The sequence below is a fragment of the Dunckerocampus dactyliophorus genome, chromosome 1 (genome assembly GCF_027744805.1).
Source record: "Dunckerocampus dactyliophorus isolate RoL2022-P2 chromosome 1, RoL_Ddac_1.1, whole genome shotgun sequence".
Lineage (NCBI taxonomy): Eukaryota > Metazoa > Chordata > Actinopteri > Syngnathiformes > Syngnathidae > Dunckerocampus > Dunckerocampus dactyliophorus.
The window spans coordinates 48791656-48808528 of NC_072819.1; the positions used below are offsets into that span (position 1 = coordinate 48791656).

At 44.4% G+C, this 16873-nt stretch overlaps 1 protein-coding gene across 3 annotated transcripts in view; it reads left to right on the forward strand.

The window, feature by feature from the left end:
• The window catches only part of LOC129177467 (histone demethylase UTY-like), a 33465-nt gene extending 20950 nt beyond the window's left edge, over positions 1-12515 (forward strand). For all 3 annotated transcript variants that reach the window (XM_054768693.1, XM_054768778.1, XM_054768863.1), the window contains 14 exons: positions 105-509; positions 1973-2838; positions 3143-3272; positions 3397-3502; positions 3605-3810; positions 3893-3951; positions 4038-4112; positions 4200-4348; positions 4458-4572; positions 4659-4846; positions 5879-6020; positions 6121-6247; positions 7782-7952; positions 11385-12515. In XM_054768693.1, the coding sequence (XP_054624668.1) occupies positions 105-509; positions 1973-2838; positions 3143-3272; positions 3397-3502; positions 3605-3810; positions 3893-3951; positions 4038-4112; positions 4200-4348; positions 4458-4572; positions 4659-4846; positions 5879-6020; positions 6121-6247; positions 7782-7952; positions 11385-11414 (2769 nt within the window). In that variant the 3' untranslated portion in view covers positions 11415-12515. The remainder of the gene's footprint in view (positions 1-104; positions 510-1972; positions 2839-3142; positions 3273-3396; positions 3503-3604; positions 3811-3892; positions 3952-4037; positions 4113-4199; positions 4349-4457; positions 4573-4658; positions 4847-5878; positions 6021-6120; positions 6248-7781; positions 7953-11384) is intronic.
• The last annotated feature ends 4358 nt before the right edge of the window (positions 12516-16873 follow it).

A 16873-nucleotide genomic window follows, 5' to 3' on the forward strand; every position in this document is an offset into this window, starting at 1 on the left:
GGCGCTGGTGTAAAGTAGTCCTGTCTTGTATACTTGCATTAATCAAGATTTCACTGTGGTTATCCCCCCACCCTCCACCCCCACCCCCCAAATTCCACTTACAGATGCGGCAGAATGCATCAGGAGGTCAGGTGCGGCCCTCCCTCCCCAATGGCCCAACTGCCAATTCCCTCCCATCCCCTAACCCTAGCCTCCATCCCATGCGGCCCCATCTGGGACCTCATCGGCCACTGTGCCCCCCTCAATCTCTGGCGAATGGGCCTGTGGGCCCCGGGGTACACGGACACTCAGAATCCCTCCCCTCGGGTGAAAGCAACAGTAGTAGTAACAACAGTAGTAGTAGTAATAATAATAATCAGCCGGGGCCCACGGCAATGGGACCCAATGGAGATGTGCCTTACCTGCAACCTGCCGGCAGCGGCGACGCAGCACTGCTACCTCACACCTGCACAAGCACGCAAACACAGGACGCCACGCCACATCCGGCCCTGCACCTTAACTCCTCTCAGGCAAGTCCTTCGCTCTCTGCAAGTGATTCGCTCAACTGTCACGTCATACTTTTGCTCTTTAGGACTGTGACATAATCATTCCGTCCAATATAAAGGGTGTCTGCTAGATTGTAAAAAGTGCTAAAAGATAGTACAGTAATACCTCACGCCTTGGATTTCGAAGTGTCGCTCTAGATGGTAAACAGATATTGTACTACGAAAATATTTGATTTATAAATAAGGAATTCTACGTCACAGAAATTCGGTGTTCACGGTCGGGTCTGGAACTGATTTGTCTATGATAAATGAGGGATTATTTTAAATAAAAACTGAGGCCATTACATGTTCTTAGAATGTAATATGTAGTAGTATCACAAGATCTCGTTTAGAGAAACTTGTCTCGCGGAACAGGTCAGCCAGAAGTCTATCAGACTGAGAACTGTGGCATCTCTACTGTGAATGATAGTATATGTACAGCACTATGGAAGTGGCAGTGCGCGAGGCAGGATTGGAATCGCACATTAAGTGCTTTGCACACACTATAAACCTTGCAATGCAACCTGCCTCTGTGTTCCCAGCATCACTCACTCATGACCTGTCTTTTATTCGGTTAATGTCCAAGCACAAGCTGTAGTGATTCTGGACTTGATGAAACTTACTTAAGATTTGTCAGATCGAAATACGATTGCTGCATATGACTTCTATCAAAGCGTGTGATACCGGCGTCTGTTTCACTACTCCCTGGTACCTCTAAGCATCATGAGAATTGAAGTTCTTTCAGCTTTAACATAAAACTAATCTACTGCAGTCTATTTTACATGTGTCGGGAGGAAAAAAAAGTTGAACAGGTGAAAGTATCATGCTTGGGTCTTGCATGCAAAGTTATACAACATTTTAAAATATACATGCATAGTTTTGTGACTCAGTCGAATCAAAGTTTGTCTAGTCCTGTATGTTGTCATTTTGCTTTCTTAAAAGTATGTTAAAATACCATCTCGTGAACCCAACGTCGTGTATCGTCTGGTCTCATGAGCTGAGTGTATCGCAACACCCTTTTTAATATGTCATTTCATGCGGTATTATGTAATTACATGTGCATTCCGTCGCGAGTGTACATTATAGACCCAAATGAGAGAGAAAGAGACCAAGCGGTGGCTCGGTGTATGTTACTGCTGAAGGTGGACGATCGAAGCAAAATCACGCCATGAAAGAGCGATTGGGGACTGATCCCATGCCATCTGCAGAAAAGTCAGCTATGTTAACTAATACACTACCAGTGACTGCATGTACAAAGCATGTCATGACTATTGCACTCGTACTACTGTGCTGCTATTACCTGACAAAGTGCTTTCTCGTCAATGTTTAGCGGAAAATGGAAATTGTTGCCTGCAAGTTGCAGTAAATTCTGCATTATGTTGCCATAAATATCATTCTTGCATATTATTTTTAATGTTGGTTCTTCATCAGCTGCTCTCCTCCTTCAGGTGCTCCAGAAGCGGTCTGTTCCTCTTGTGGACTCCAGTACCGAGGGAACCGCCTCTCACCCGCAGACCCCGAACTCCATTCCCCCCTTTCACCCCAACAATCAGGTTGGACATTCCACCAACGCTGCGGCGACTCAGCAACAGCCAGCACACAACCACCTACCATCCCCTCCCTCCCTTCCCCCGTCCTCTACCTCAAGTGGGGCAGTACCCGGTGTGTCCGCTACCAAAGATGGCAACACTGCAGCCACCCTTGTCACAGCAACCGCATCCCTCGGTAATGGCAGTTCAGAGGGAAAGACGCCGTCACCGCTGTCATCCACTGACGGCAAAGCAGTCCAGTCCGACGGCCTGGCCAATCACATCCCCCCGGGGAAGGGCGGCAAGGTGGCAGAAGGTGGTGAGAAGCAGAGCCTTAGCGCAGACAATCCTAGACTATCTGCCCTGCTGGCGGGGGCATCCGAGGGGAGCGTGGGAAAGACAGAAGGGACTGCATCCACGACATCTCCCAACAAAGTCAACAACATCCATCCCGCTGCCCTCCCCTCTACCCCCCACGCACAGGGAAGCTCAGCTGCCTCCTCACCTATCTCTGCCATGTCCACGGCCACGCCCTCCCCCAAATCCTCAGAACACACCCAGACAGGCAGCCACAGTCCCGCCACAACTACATCAACAGCACTGGCCATTAACGGTAACGGCAAAGGGGGGATCTCTGAGGACTCTCAAAGCCCGCTGAAGGCTGAGCCACCCACTTTCACTGGTCTCAAGGCCACTCCTCCCCATGGCTCCTCCACGTCATCGTCGTCATCGTCATCGTCCGTGTCAATCTACCCCAGCTCCACAGACGTGCTCAAGGCCTGCAGGTGAGCCAAACGCTAGGCTGCAAGGTTTGTTTTGCTGATGGCGCCCTCTAGTGGCATTTTAGAGAAGCTGATGCATCAGAAGCAGTTACATAACTGCCAGGCCATCTTGTTGCTATGCAGATATTCTGTGTCACGTGGGCGTTTATTAGTTTCACTAAATACATTGTTTTGGACTTCATCATAAATTCAATGATTAAGCAACCAACAACAGGAATATTTTCACAATTATTCCAAAATTATCATAATGTAACTTACACAATTGTACCCTGACATGATTTTGTCACTCATGCCAATCTGTGTACAGAAACCTGGGAAAGAATGGGCTTTCTAACAGCAGCATCCTCCTCGACAAGTGCCCTCCGCCGAGGCTGCCACCTGCTCCCACGCCAGCCCTGCCCAAAGACAAGCTCAACCCCCCGACCCCCAGCATCTATGTGAGTGGCAGAGAGCTGTCATGTGACCTGTGACTGCTCTCTCCTCAGCTGAAGGCAGTATTTTTAAACGTATGTACTACTGACACTCTTTTTTTGTTTGTTTGTTTTCCTGTCTGCGGACCAGTTGGAGAACAAGCGAGATGCTTTCTTCCCGCCTTTGCACCAGTTCTGCACAAATCCCTCCAACCCCGTCACTGTCATTAGAGGACTGGCTGGAGCACTCAAACTGGGTAGGGACCGCCATCGCTCTATAACATGCTGCGTGAAGCCAGGCTGCTGAAGAACTTTAGTTCTCGTAGTTCTCATCAAGATTTTAACCGCTGTGTCTGCAGACCTGGGCCTGTTCTCCACAAAGACATTGGTTGAGGCCAACCCAGAGCACTTGGTGGAGGTGTGGACGCAGCTCTCACAACCCGCAGATGAGAACTGGGACGTGACGGGCACAAAGAAAATGTGGCGCTGTGAAAGTGCACGGGCCCACACGACGATCGCCAAGTATGCACAGTATCAGGCTGCTTCCTTCCAGGAGTCTCTACGGGTGAGTGACAGACCAGTACATCCACTAAAGATTATATTTGTAAGGTGACATTGCATGAGTGATTGCAAATGTCTCTTTTCAGGAGGAAAATGAGAAGAAGGCACTAAAGGAACCCTCTGACACAGAGCCTGTAGCAGAGAGGTACAAGGAACCTCTCCTGGGTTCTACAGTATATGTTGTTGTTAAGCAGCAGCCTCATTAAAGATGTCTCACTGTCTTTGTTTCAGCGTTGCGCGCAAAAGAAGAGGACCCTTAAAGCACATTAAGTTTGGAACTAACATTGACGTGTCGGATGAAAGGAAGTGAGTGTGGCTCTCGCTTGACCAGCTGGTTTGTTGCTGTGTTGAATCTGATTGTCCTTAAAAGGCCCTGTCGTCTTTCCCCACCAGGTGGAAGCAGCAACTGCAGGAACTTAGTAAACTGCCAGCATTTGCCCGTGTTGTGTCAGCCGGCAACCTGCTGAGCCACGTGGGACACACCATCCTAGGAATGAACACTGTTCAGCTATACATGAAGGTCCCAGGGAGCCGAATTCCTGGTTCGTGAACTTAAGTGGATTTGTAGTCGTTCTGCCAGGATTGGAGTGGGTATTTTGGTCAGTGAGGAGTTTTTTTTATTATTATTATTTTTCTCTCGAACCCCTGCAGGTCACCAGGAGCACAACAACTTCTGCGCAGTCAACATCAACATTGGGCCTGGAGATTGTGAATGGTTCGCGGTACCAGAGGCCTACTGGGGGGTGATGAGCAACTTCTGTGAAAAGTAAGGTCCCATTCTCGGCAAGTGAGTGTCACCACCAACAGGAGCATCAATCTGTCAATTTGTACCTCTCTCTCTGTCGCCGCCAGGAACAACATCAACTTCTTGATGGGCTCATGGTGGCCAAACCTGGAAGACCTGTATGAGGCTGACGTTCCCGTGTATCGCTTCATCCAGCGTCCAGGCGACCTGGTGTGGCTCAACACAGGCACTGTCCACTGGGTACAGGCCATCGGCTGGTGCAACAACATCGCCTGGAACGTCGGGCCGCTCACAGGTACGAACAGAGACATCAATTTGTATGTGTATTTTAAACAAAGCGAGAAGCTCAAGCTGAGTTTGCAACCGTGGTGAGCAAAAACTTGTCTATTATTGTGACCTTTTAGAATGGCATTTGTGATGCTTCTTACTGAGCTTTCCAGCTGATTGACCTTTTTGGCTGATTGGCTTCTATGTCCTCATTGTACTTTGTGACACAACAAACACATTTCCATCTTAAAGGAAAATGCACTTATTTTTTTTTTTATTTTGCCTATCATGAACACACGTCTTTCACTTTACTGTTCGTTCTAAAGATATAAAACGGCTAAAAAGAGGCAGCTAAGAATGGGGCGCAACTATTCTGCTTATAAAGCCTTTGGAAAAACCTCCAGCAGCACGGCCTTTACATAATGCAGCATGCATATTAACCAAGCTACAGCAACATTGTTATTATTGGCATTGACATCGTTACACCAAAGAACTATGTTACAGGCGTAGTGACACCTCACCACATCACACCGGCTAGCGACTGGCTTGACCACACACTCGCTCACAACGCCTCAGGCCATTGCCGAAAGCTTACGCTACATATCGGAGCTGCCGCCACTGCCGCTGTGGTTTTGTTTTTGAGTTTGGAAAAGCTAACGCTTTCAATGCGCCCACGAAGGAAGTTCCTACATGTTATCATAAATGTACTTGTTACAGCATGTCCATTATATAAAACCATAACACCTTGTTGGAGGCGTTTTAACAGCGGGCTTTGTAGGCGGATATGCGTGTCCCATTACATGCATTAATTAGCTGCTTCTTTTTAGCTGTGTTAGAACGCACAGAAAAGAGAAAGACGTGTGTTCTTGTCTCACATAAGGATTGTCTTAAAAATTGTAGTTTTCATTTAAGTATACTGGTTTGTTTACACTTAATGGATTCAACTTCAACAAAAGCCAGCAGGTGTTACTGGGAGCCATCGCTTCACGTACATGTAGTTGCATGAATGTACGGTATATTTTAGCACACTGCAAATTGCTTGCCATGATTTTTTTTTTAGCCTATCAATACAAGTTGGCTGTGGAGCGTTACGAGTGGAATAAGCTCCAAAGTGTGAAATCTATGGTTCCTATGGTGCACCTCTCCTGGAACATGGCACGCAACATAAAGGTGTCTGATCACAAGCTGTTTGAGATGATCAAGTGAGTCACAGTCTTTCACACTTTACTGCACTACAGTTAAATGCTTTTTGTTTTGTTTTTTTTCTCACCGGAACCTTCCCGTCTGACACATTCTTCACAGGTACTGTTTGTTGCGGACACTAAAGCAGTGTCAGTGGGTGAAGGAAGCCTTGGCAACAGCTGGTAAAGAAACAGTTCTGAGGCCCAGAACCAGAGATGAACCAGCCCATTACTGCACCATCTGTGAGGTTGGTAACTCACTGCGCATTCTGCTTCTGACCTATGTGTGGTACTTGTTTCAATGTTTGATTTTACATCACCAACCTTCTGGTGCAGCGGTCATTACTCAACTCTATGGTTGCATGTTCGATTCACGGTTCCCCGTACAGGCGGTCGTCTTTGCACTGCATTTCGTGGTTACGAACGCACTCCCTTAAATGAATTAAAACTTAATTTGGGTCCGTAAACATGAGGCTCATGGGCGCCCACACACGGGAGGCGACAAACAACTGGGATTGGCGAAATTCATCGCTAATGCGTAGCAAACCCTGCATACGGGAGGCGACGAGCAGCTGTGACCAGCTATACCGGTGAGTGACGCGTTCACATCCAAAGCGAATTGTACGAGTCTCCCACAGTTTTGATTGGCTGTCAGATGTGGAGGGAATTTGGGGGTATCGAAGAAGAAAAGCGGCCGGTGTTGATAGAGTACTCTTGCTAGTATTGAAGATAAACTTACATAAATGTTCCCATGCGCTGCTGTTTTCTTTAAATCTATATTCTTTCTTTTTTTTTTTTTTAAAGAAATGTCAGATACCTCCTGGAAATCTGACACTGCAAGCATCACTTTTTCCTCCCATGTTTACCTGCGAGAGCGTACTGATTAGCATCCCGTCCGCTCATTGGTCGATCCATGAAATTCCCCCTGATTTGGGCCTCGTCCGGGCAACAGCGACGAAAACTTGAACATTTTTCAACTTCGATGACATGCACGGGCACAACCTTTCAAACGCACAAATTTCGCGTGTCTCTTTGCTGGACGGTGACTATGATAATTGCCCCATCGCGCAGGTTTCGCTGAAAATGAAAAATGGAGTAGAGGCGACGTCGCCTCCCGTGTGTGGCGCCCATCACACGAGAACTCGTCACAGCATTACAACATTAGACTGTCGCGACTATCATTAAGGATGAAGATGGTATTGTAACGTCTACCCAGATGTAAGGATGACGAGGGGGTGATCGTTCAACAGTCCCTTGATTGCAGAAACAAAACGGGCTACTGTCAGCCGCAACTACACTAAAACAACATCAGCAAACTCAACTATCTTCTCTGCAAGCAGCCGTCCTCCCTCATAAAACTCTTAACACTTCACGTACACTGCCAGGTCGCGACAGTATCCTTGAGCATGTTAAAGGAGCTGCTCTTAAAGCAACAGTAATAACTAAGCAGAATAGTGGGGGGGGTTTCATTAGTCTTATTTAATTCTTGTGTTTAGTGTTTTTTATGTCCTTCATGTGTTCTCTGTGCAGTTTGAGTGACCTAAGTGTTAATTTAGATACAAATTCCGACTTATATTAAGTTTGATTTACAATACGTCGTAGGACGGAACTTTTTTGTAACCAGCTGTATTCCTTTCAGGAGTTTCTTAGAACCATATAATAAATTCAGAACATCGAGGACATGACTAGAATACCCAATTATCTAGCCTGTGTGCGAATGAGTTGATACTGTTAAATTTGAGTGATGCCAATTTCCGTGTTTGTCTGATGCATTCTCCACAGGTGGAGGTGTTCAACCTGTTGTTTGTGCGCCGCGAGCTCCTGTCCAAGAAGCAGCATGTGGTTCACTGCCAGGACTGTGCCCGGAAAGGCAGTGCCACGCTGGACGACTTTGTGGTGCTGGAGCAGCACAGGATGGATGACCTCATGCAGGTCTATGACCAGTTCACATTAGTAAGTCTGCAGATTGATCTCAAGATGGACTCCAGGCACTAATATCTCAGTCTGAGTTGAAAAACATTTCTGAATTGGTGATGGGATGTTCGGCTCATTGTAGAAAACCAGCTCTTTTGGCTCAGCTGTCTAAAAAGAGACGGCTCTTCTGGCTCCCAAATGGCGCCTCAGATATTTTTGTTGCTTAAGTTTCTTATTTCCTATCAAAGTGCTTGTAAAATTAATTTGTAATGTAAAAAGCTAATTATAACAAATTGTTATTGTTTATATGGCTTTATTTATGTAACAATAAAGCAAAAATTGGAACAAAAATGAACTAGTGAAGCATTTGGAGAGCGCAAGCACACCATAAATATTAGTCCTACATTTATTTGATGTACATATTTCGATTCCGTGACCATGAAAAGATAGCGTTAGCAATAGGATTCATAATGATATCAATATTAGTTCAGTAGTAGTTCACAAAAATTGCATTTTCCGTAATAGTGGTTTCTTCTGGACCTAGCTCCATAGCTTTTGGAGATGCAACAAATCTGTTGGCACACTCCAGATTCCACAGTGTCTTGGCTGTACACAATCGTGTTTGTTGCATGGTCTTCCTAAGATGAAAATTCCAAAGGTCCCCTATTTTTGGATATTCTGGATCATAGAATCAGGAATTATTCCATTATCTGGATCAGTCTTTGATATTTTGTACAACCTCTAGGAAACAAGTCCTGTATTTTTCCCCCAAGTTTTCTGACCATTTTTTGTGGAGTTATATGCACAAATGCCAAAAATGGTTTTATCTCGCAATGTTAAAGAATCCTTAAATAAAAAAGAAAACAAATCATGGATCCAGACGGTGATCCGGATCAACCCAAAATGTAATCAGTTCTTCCATATCCCATTTCTGACAATTCCTGAAAAAGTTATTTTATTAACACAGATAAACAGCAGCAAAAACATAAGCTCCTTGGTGGAAGTAATTCCGAAACAAAACAAACTCGTTTCAATTAGACAAAAATGGTTATAAAAATAGCTCTTCAAAGCATTAAAAATAATGCAACTAAAGTTTGGTTTGTTTTTTTTAAACAAGCCTCTGTGAGTCAAGTCCCCAATCCAATAAAAGTTCATCCAATAAAAGACAAAATTGGAAAAAATGGGTGTGCGAAATACATTTAGGGTAGGACTAATCATTTGACGTGGTTATAGATCAATTTGTGGTGTGAATATATATATATATGTAGAATATATGTAGAATATATATATGTAGAAAATATATATATATATATATACATACATATACACACTAAGTCTCCAACTAAACGAACACAATTGGTTCCAGACGACCGTTCTTAAGTCGAATCGTTCTTAAGTAGGGGAAAAGGTAATAATACCAATGATATAGGTACTACATGTACGTGTATACATATACAGTATATGTGTATGTATGTAAATATGAGTTTGGATGCAGTAGTAATATTAAACGAGGATAATTAATAAAAAAAAAACAATAAAAATGATATAATACGTAATGATAAATGTTATTTACCTTTGAAGAGGAGTGGTCGAGCACACGTCGTTGGTGGTGGAGGAGGAGGAGGCAGAGATATTGAAAAAAGGACAAATCGTCGTCATTAGACTCTTCTAAAAGAGGTAGTGTTCTGTGGGTGGTGTAGAATTATAAGCAGGCCTATTAACTCTTCATAACTTTAATCACAAGCTGTGCCGGGTTGCATGCACAGCTAAAATTTAGCTTTTCTTCAGTATCCTCCCACTGGTCTTAATCGCCTGTTGGTCCCATTAGCAGTGTCACAGGGCCCTCTACTGGTCAAGCATGTGAAATATGGACTTAAATATAAATAATTATGGGCAAAACACATGAAAAAATAGACCAGTCGGCTTGTGTTCGTATCTGCGAGTGTTCGCACGTCGGATGTTCATTAGTAGGGGACTTAGTGTATATTTATATATACAGTAGACGCCCCTACAACGTAAATAATCCGTTCCGAGAACCTTTACGTGATAGGGTTTTTATGTTATACGAAGCGTAAAATACATGTAAATAGCATAATCCGTTCCAAGATCTTCCCAAACTCACCCCTTTGGCACTTCAAAATAATCAAAGTCCACCAAATATGGTGGGAAAATATAAGAAAACATTAGCATAAACATAGTAGAGTAAGATTCCAATATAAAGTAAGGTAATAAATAAGATTACTGTAAATTAATATAACTGAAAAACAAAAACAATCCTACCGTTCACGAGATGTCTTGATCAGGAGCGCAAGTGGAGGCAGGGAGGAGGAGGAGGACTAGCCTGAGTCGAAATACGACTCAAAGAGTCTAAGAGTCATCTGGGCTCACAGACAAACACACACGCACTACACGCTAATGCTGTGTGCAAAATTGTAATTTGTAACTTAACTTAATTGTTTAAGTTAGTTTAAGGGCGACTACGAAGAGGAAGGAGTTTGAAGGGACAAGCTTGTCTCTCACACAAACTCACGTACGTGCTGTATAACTCAGCCAATGAGATGAGAGCGGCGGTGCCCCGAAAATCAGCCAATGAGAGCGTGATGCGTCAGAAGGCGTCACAAAGTGTTAGTCTGCACTTGCACTGACTTGAGGCATTAATAAAGTTGATTGGGGAAAAAAAAAGACTTGCACTGACTTGACACTTTGTTATATGGGATTTCTTCTGTAATACAAGCAAAAACTTTACATAAATTCTTTATGTTCAGTGGAATTTATGTAAAAGGAGGTTTATGTTATGCGAGGTACTACTGTGTATATATATATTTTTTTAACAAACTCAACACGATTTTATTGTTTATTGGCGGTCCCTGGTATAAACAACCAGCAGTTAGAGCAGCACTTCCCGTGCGAGCTCCCCGCACAATGACAGCAGTCCGGGCACAGTGAGGGGGAACTACTGCTGTAGCTACGAAGCCGAATATCCGACGTCCAACGTGAAACCAACTTCACCGTGGTCATGTCTGCACGGTGGTGTTGCGTTTTCTTCTTCTTGCGGGTGGCGGGAGTCGAGTGGCAACCAGCTTTGAGGCACATTACCGCACCTACCGTGTTGGAGTGTCGCCCAGAGTTACGAACGTGATACGGCAACCGGATGGGCACCATCTCGTGGCGGATGCCGATGTCATCCCGTCATCAAAAGCCGATCCCGATCCAGACGTCCCTAACTGAGTCGCCAACATGTGGATGCTTTGTTTGGTAGATGCACTGTTTGTCTGTACGATAACTGACACATTTATGGCAATCATTTTCAAAAACGAAAGCCAAGGTAGCACTGTACGTACAAGAAACACAAATTATGAAAGCTCTTCTTGTTTCTGTCATAAAATTGCGTATATATTGCATGCTTGTTTGATCATCCCCTCCATCTGCTATCTTGATCCTGTCTAATCCTTTCTCATCACCTTCCCACAGGCCCCTCCTCTTCATTCATCTTCATCTTGACATTAGGAGACCCATTTCTTCTGCAGTGGAACCGTGAAGCCAATTTAAAAACTTAAGAAACCGCATCCACGTACACGGACCCCTTTCTGATATTCAGGAACGCCAAGGCCGTCTCTCCACCTTCGCCACCGCCCCCTCCCCGCATGGCAGGTCTCCATAGCGACGGCTGGAGGCTGAGGCGGCTGCGTCTGTCTATGCAACCTGTTTGGCGCACAGGGCCTCCCACCAGATGGGGGCAGCACCGAGCTTGCTCATAGGACTCTGTCTCCCTCTCTAGTGACAATAGTTCAGCCCGTTTCAACGGAGGACTCAATCAAAAATGTTTGGGAGCAGAAGGATGAGGGAGGAGCGTCTCTTTTAATGTGTGATGAAATGTTTTGTAGATACTTGTTGACTGTCCAGAACTGGCTACACCACCCGTAAAAGACTACTGACTTCACCACCTTCCTGCCCCCCTTTTTCTCGCCTTCTCTTCTGCTCACTGGCTTTGACTTCTGATTTGTTTTAACTCATTGCCCCAATTTCTTGGGTTTGTCCTCCTAAGGAGCGCTAGCCTAACTGCTCTCTGTCTTACGCTAGATAGTCATTTTGCCGCTCGACAAAATCTCCACAAAAAAATTGTAATGTGCAGAGTGTAGGTGATTGTTTTGTTTTTTTAGTTATCCTTTCACAGCTTTTGTTTTCTTTGTCTTGTTTTTTTTATTTTTTTCCAAACTGTTTTATTTCTTAGTTAAAAAAAAGGAAAAAAAATAGTAAAAATGTACTAGCCAAGTCACAAAGAAAATGGGTTGCACATAGACTTATGAAATAAAAGTTTAATTTGTGATTGTTTCATTGTGTTTCTAATCTCGATGTAAATTTACACTATTTATAAATACATATTTATTGCTTGAAAATATTTGTTGATGGAATGCTGTTATTTTTTTCCAGAGTACCTGCCATTAAATTTGAAGGGGTTTTGTCATTTTAACACAACCCCTCTTACATTTTCTATATATAAATAAAATTGCTTAGCAAGCATTGTACAGAAACGGACATTTAAAATTGTTTTATTGTTTGAAGAATGTTTTATGAGTCAATAAACACAAAGTTGTCAAATTACCTGCAATGGTCTCTGCTTGTCTTAGATTGTATTTAACAGCAAAATGGCAACACACGCGCTGACAAAGGTCTACTGTGGAGTAAATCCTGAAACCCAGCAGACAATGTAGCTGTAGACTGACACACACAGAGTCCTACACTGTATGCCAGGTCCAGAACGTACTCATTTAGTCCCTCCACATCCAAATGTGTCGTGTAGATCCACCTTTGAGCAACACGGAGGCCGACGGAGACCCAGTAGCCAGATGTAGCTGCTGCCAGCCCGACAGGATCTACACTGACTACTGAGCAAGCGCTGGACATCCCGTAAAAGAGCTCCACGCTTGAAGAGGAGGGTCATCGCGTGCTGGAGCTTCAGTGGATGTCGCAGCTGAGAAACTATCGCGCAGCAATATGGAGAAGACTGTAAATAAATAGTCCTGCGTTATCAGTTCCGGTGGTGCGCAGGCGAGCGCATCCTTCTTCTGTGTGGTGCCTTGCAGGAACCCTGGAAAAAGAAGACGGCAATCACTTTTGGTGGACATATCCTAACATGCACAGGCTGAAATAGCGTAAAGACACAGTCAACTTTACACAACCTTTCATAATGCAATGGCCCTTTGAAATGCTCTCCTCCTATATCTTCCACCTATATGCTTTGTAAGATCTGGCAGTGATCCAGCAGGGAGGTATGTGAACTCTGCTTGGCCCAGACACCCCCCCAGCTCACCACTAACAATGTCTCCCTGTGTCCCTGTGAAGGACACAGACAGCAAGAGAAGAAACCAGCAAAGTGATCTGTGACCTCCGTCCCCCCCCCTTCCTTCCTTCAGAATCTTCCTTCCTTCCTTCCTTCCTTCCGTCCTGCCATATCAGCTCCGCCTGCTCCGGTGTTTCCGCCTGGGCGAGGAGCAGACAGGTGGTCCTGACTGCTAATTCTAATTTGGACAATTGTCCGTCTGCAATTCCCACAGCTATGTATAGCGACACACACGCACGCACTGCTAAAAATATCTGACCTGTTAACTCTTCCATTCATACACTCCCAGTTGCAAATGTTTGCCCCTGATTGGTCGTGCCTCTCCGCCAATGGGAGCACTTCCTGCTGCCCATTCATAAAAAACTCGGGGTCATGTTGCGGTAGTTTGTCACATTCTAAGACCATACTCTGTGCACTGCATTGATTGTAATTAGTACAGAGTGCACTGTTGTTTACGACTATTAGCAGTCATTATTTTAATGGCTATTTCAGATTTATTGCCTGCCCCTTGAAGATCATTTAGGTTACGGGTGTCCAAACTGCAGCTCAGGGGCCACTTTCCGCTCACAGCTGTTTTTCATTGGCCCTCGGCGTTGTCTGAAAATAAAATACATTATTAAAGATACATTATTACATATTACTAGTAATGTTAGCCACACATTGTAGAAATTAAATTACACTGGGGATGTCTGATAATATCGGCAGAGTGAGACCTCCTCCGACTGCGTCGTGCTCCACAGAGCAACAAAGCTTGCAGCTCAGTATGTTCCCACAATGTTTACTTACTTTCTTACTACTTTTCTTTGCTCTTATCTGGACGTTTGTTCAACATAGAAATTTTCAGAATTCCAAATTGTATCACTGTTGAGACAAAATATTTAAAATAAATATGTCACTTTTAATTGTATAGCATATGGCAATATTTGTCAATATTTGATAAAGTGCTGGACAGTATCGGTATATCGGAAGCCGACAAAACTGCTAAAGGAGAAAAAATGGAGCAACATACAGTCGCGTGAAAAAGTGTTTGCCCCCTTCCTGATTTCCAATTTTTTTGCATTTTTGTCGCACTTAAATGTTTCAGATCATCAAGCAAATTTAAATATTAGTCAATGACAACACAAATGAACACAAAATGCAGTTTATCAATGAAACTTTTTATTATTAAAGGAGAAAAACAATCCTAACCTACATGACCCTGTGTGAAAAAGTGGTTGAGCTCTATCAATCTAGAAAAGCCATTTCTAAAGCTTTGGGACTCCAGCGAACCACAGTGAGAGCCATTATCCACAAATGGCCAAAACATGGAACAGTGGTGAACCTTCGCAGGAGTGGCCGGCTAACTGAAATGACCCCAAGAGTGCAGCGACAACTCATCCAGGAGGTCACAAAAGACCCCACAACAACATCCAAAGAACTGCAGGCCTCACTTGCCTCAGTTAAGGTCAGTGTTCATGACTCCACCATAAGAAAGACACTGGGCAAAAACGGCTTGCATGGCAGAGTTCCAAGACCAAAACCACTGCTGAACAAAAAGAACATTAAGGTTCCTCTCAATTTTGCCAGAAAACATCTTGATGATCCCCAAGACCTCCCCAATACTTTGGGAAATAGGTGTGTGTCCCATTATATCTGGCGTAAAAGGAACGTCACAATTCAGAAAAAGAACATCATAACAACAGTAAAAATATGGTTGTGGTAGTGTGATGGTCTGGGGCTGTTTTGCTGCTTCAGGACCTTGAAGACTTGCTGTAATAAATGGAAGCATGAATCCTGCTGTCTACCAAAAAATGCTGAAGGATAATGTCCAGCCATCTGTTGGTGACCTCAAGCTGAAAGCAACTTGGGTTCTGCAGCAGGACAATGATCCAAAACACACCAGCAAGTCCACCTCTGAATGGCTGAAGAAAAACAAAATGAAGACTTTGGAGTGGCCTAGTCAAAGTCCTGACCTGAATCCTATTGAGATGCTGTGGCATGACCTTAAAAAGGCACTTGATGCTGGAAAACCCTCCAATGTGGCTGAATGACAACAATTCTGCAAAATTCCTCCCCAGCGCTGTAAGAGACTCATTGCAAGTTATCGCAAACGCTTGATTGCAGTTGTTGCTGCTAAGGGGGGCCCAACCACTTATTAGCTATAGGGGGCAATCACTTTTTCACACAGGGCCATGTAGCTTTGTTTTTTTTACTCCTTTAATAATAAAAAGCGTCATTTAAAAACTGCATTTTGTGTTAACGTGTGTTGTCATTGACTCATATTTAAATTAGTTGGATGATCTGAAACAATTAAGTGTGACAAGCATGCAAAAAACACTTTATATACACTTTATATACACACTTTATATAATTTTTTAAAATTTTATATATTTTGTTTATTTATTAAATGCCCCCACCCCCCCGGCAGACATTACATTTATATATATATTATTTATTTATTTTTTCATTTTTAAATACCAATTTGCGGCCGCACGGTGGCTTGTGGTTAGCTTGTTGGCCACACAGTCATGAGATTACGTTCTTATCTGTTTCAGCGTCTGTATTTGGAGCTTGCACGTTTTCTCCCCCCACAAAATATGCATGTTAGATTAATTGGAGACTCTAAATTGCCCACAGGTGTAAGTGGTTTTGTCTGTATGTGGGACCGGTCCAGAGAGTACCAAGTCAGCTGGAATAGGCTCCAGCATACCCAAGGACAAGCGGCATATAAACTGGACTAATGTGCTTCGTCATCTTATCTGTTGATCATATATTGACCAACACCGGAATGCTTTTAGCGTCTTCAACGTGGCCAAAGTGGCCCCATTTACTGCAGCTGGATGGTTTTCTTCACAATTTAGTGCACGTTTGATTTCAATGAGGCGGTCAGAGGGCGTCGGGACATTGTTGCATTACTTGTAATATCGCAAATCACTGGTCGTTGCCTCAGTCGGAGAATGTACTTACCGGGAGGCATGAGCTTACCGAAAAGTGTTGCTACCTGTTGCCATGGAAACGGCACGCAATTAGTACAAAGTGCGGTTCGGACGGGGGGAGGAAAAATACATGGCACAGCGTGGATTTGTGCGCGTGGGTGTGTGGGATGTTGGCCTGCTTTCAAGGCATGAGCAGTGATGGAAGGAAGAGGAGGACGGAGGGGAAGAGCGACCTGCACGAGCGATGCGCTGCTCGCTGCCTCCAGTCGCTTGAAAATGTGCACTTCTTCCCGCAATTTAGGAAGCTGAGTTCAGCTGACAGCGCATGTGTTGGTCATGTGACCTTGGCCAAGCGATGCCAAGAGGGCACCCCTTCATGCTTAAGGTAAAAAAAAAACTCGGAGACTTGTGTCATTTTGGACATGTCTTCTTGCACGAGTCGCTGCTTTGTCAAACATTCCTCGGCAGTTATTCATACATGTGACTGGCCGACCCCCCCCCCCCCCCCCCCCCCCCCCCGACCCCGGATGCAACCTTCCTCAGCACATCCTCGTGCGCCAGCGACAAAAGAACGCTTGCTACATTTCCACCAAATACTGACAGATTCCACTTGTACATAATCATAACGCCCACTCGCTTGGCACACACTTTCCCGCTTCTCAATCTCTCACTTTTTGCGCGGCGGCTAATGGCAGCCGCGAGCC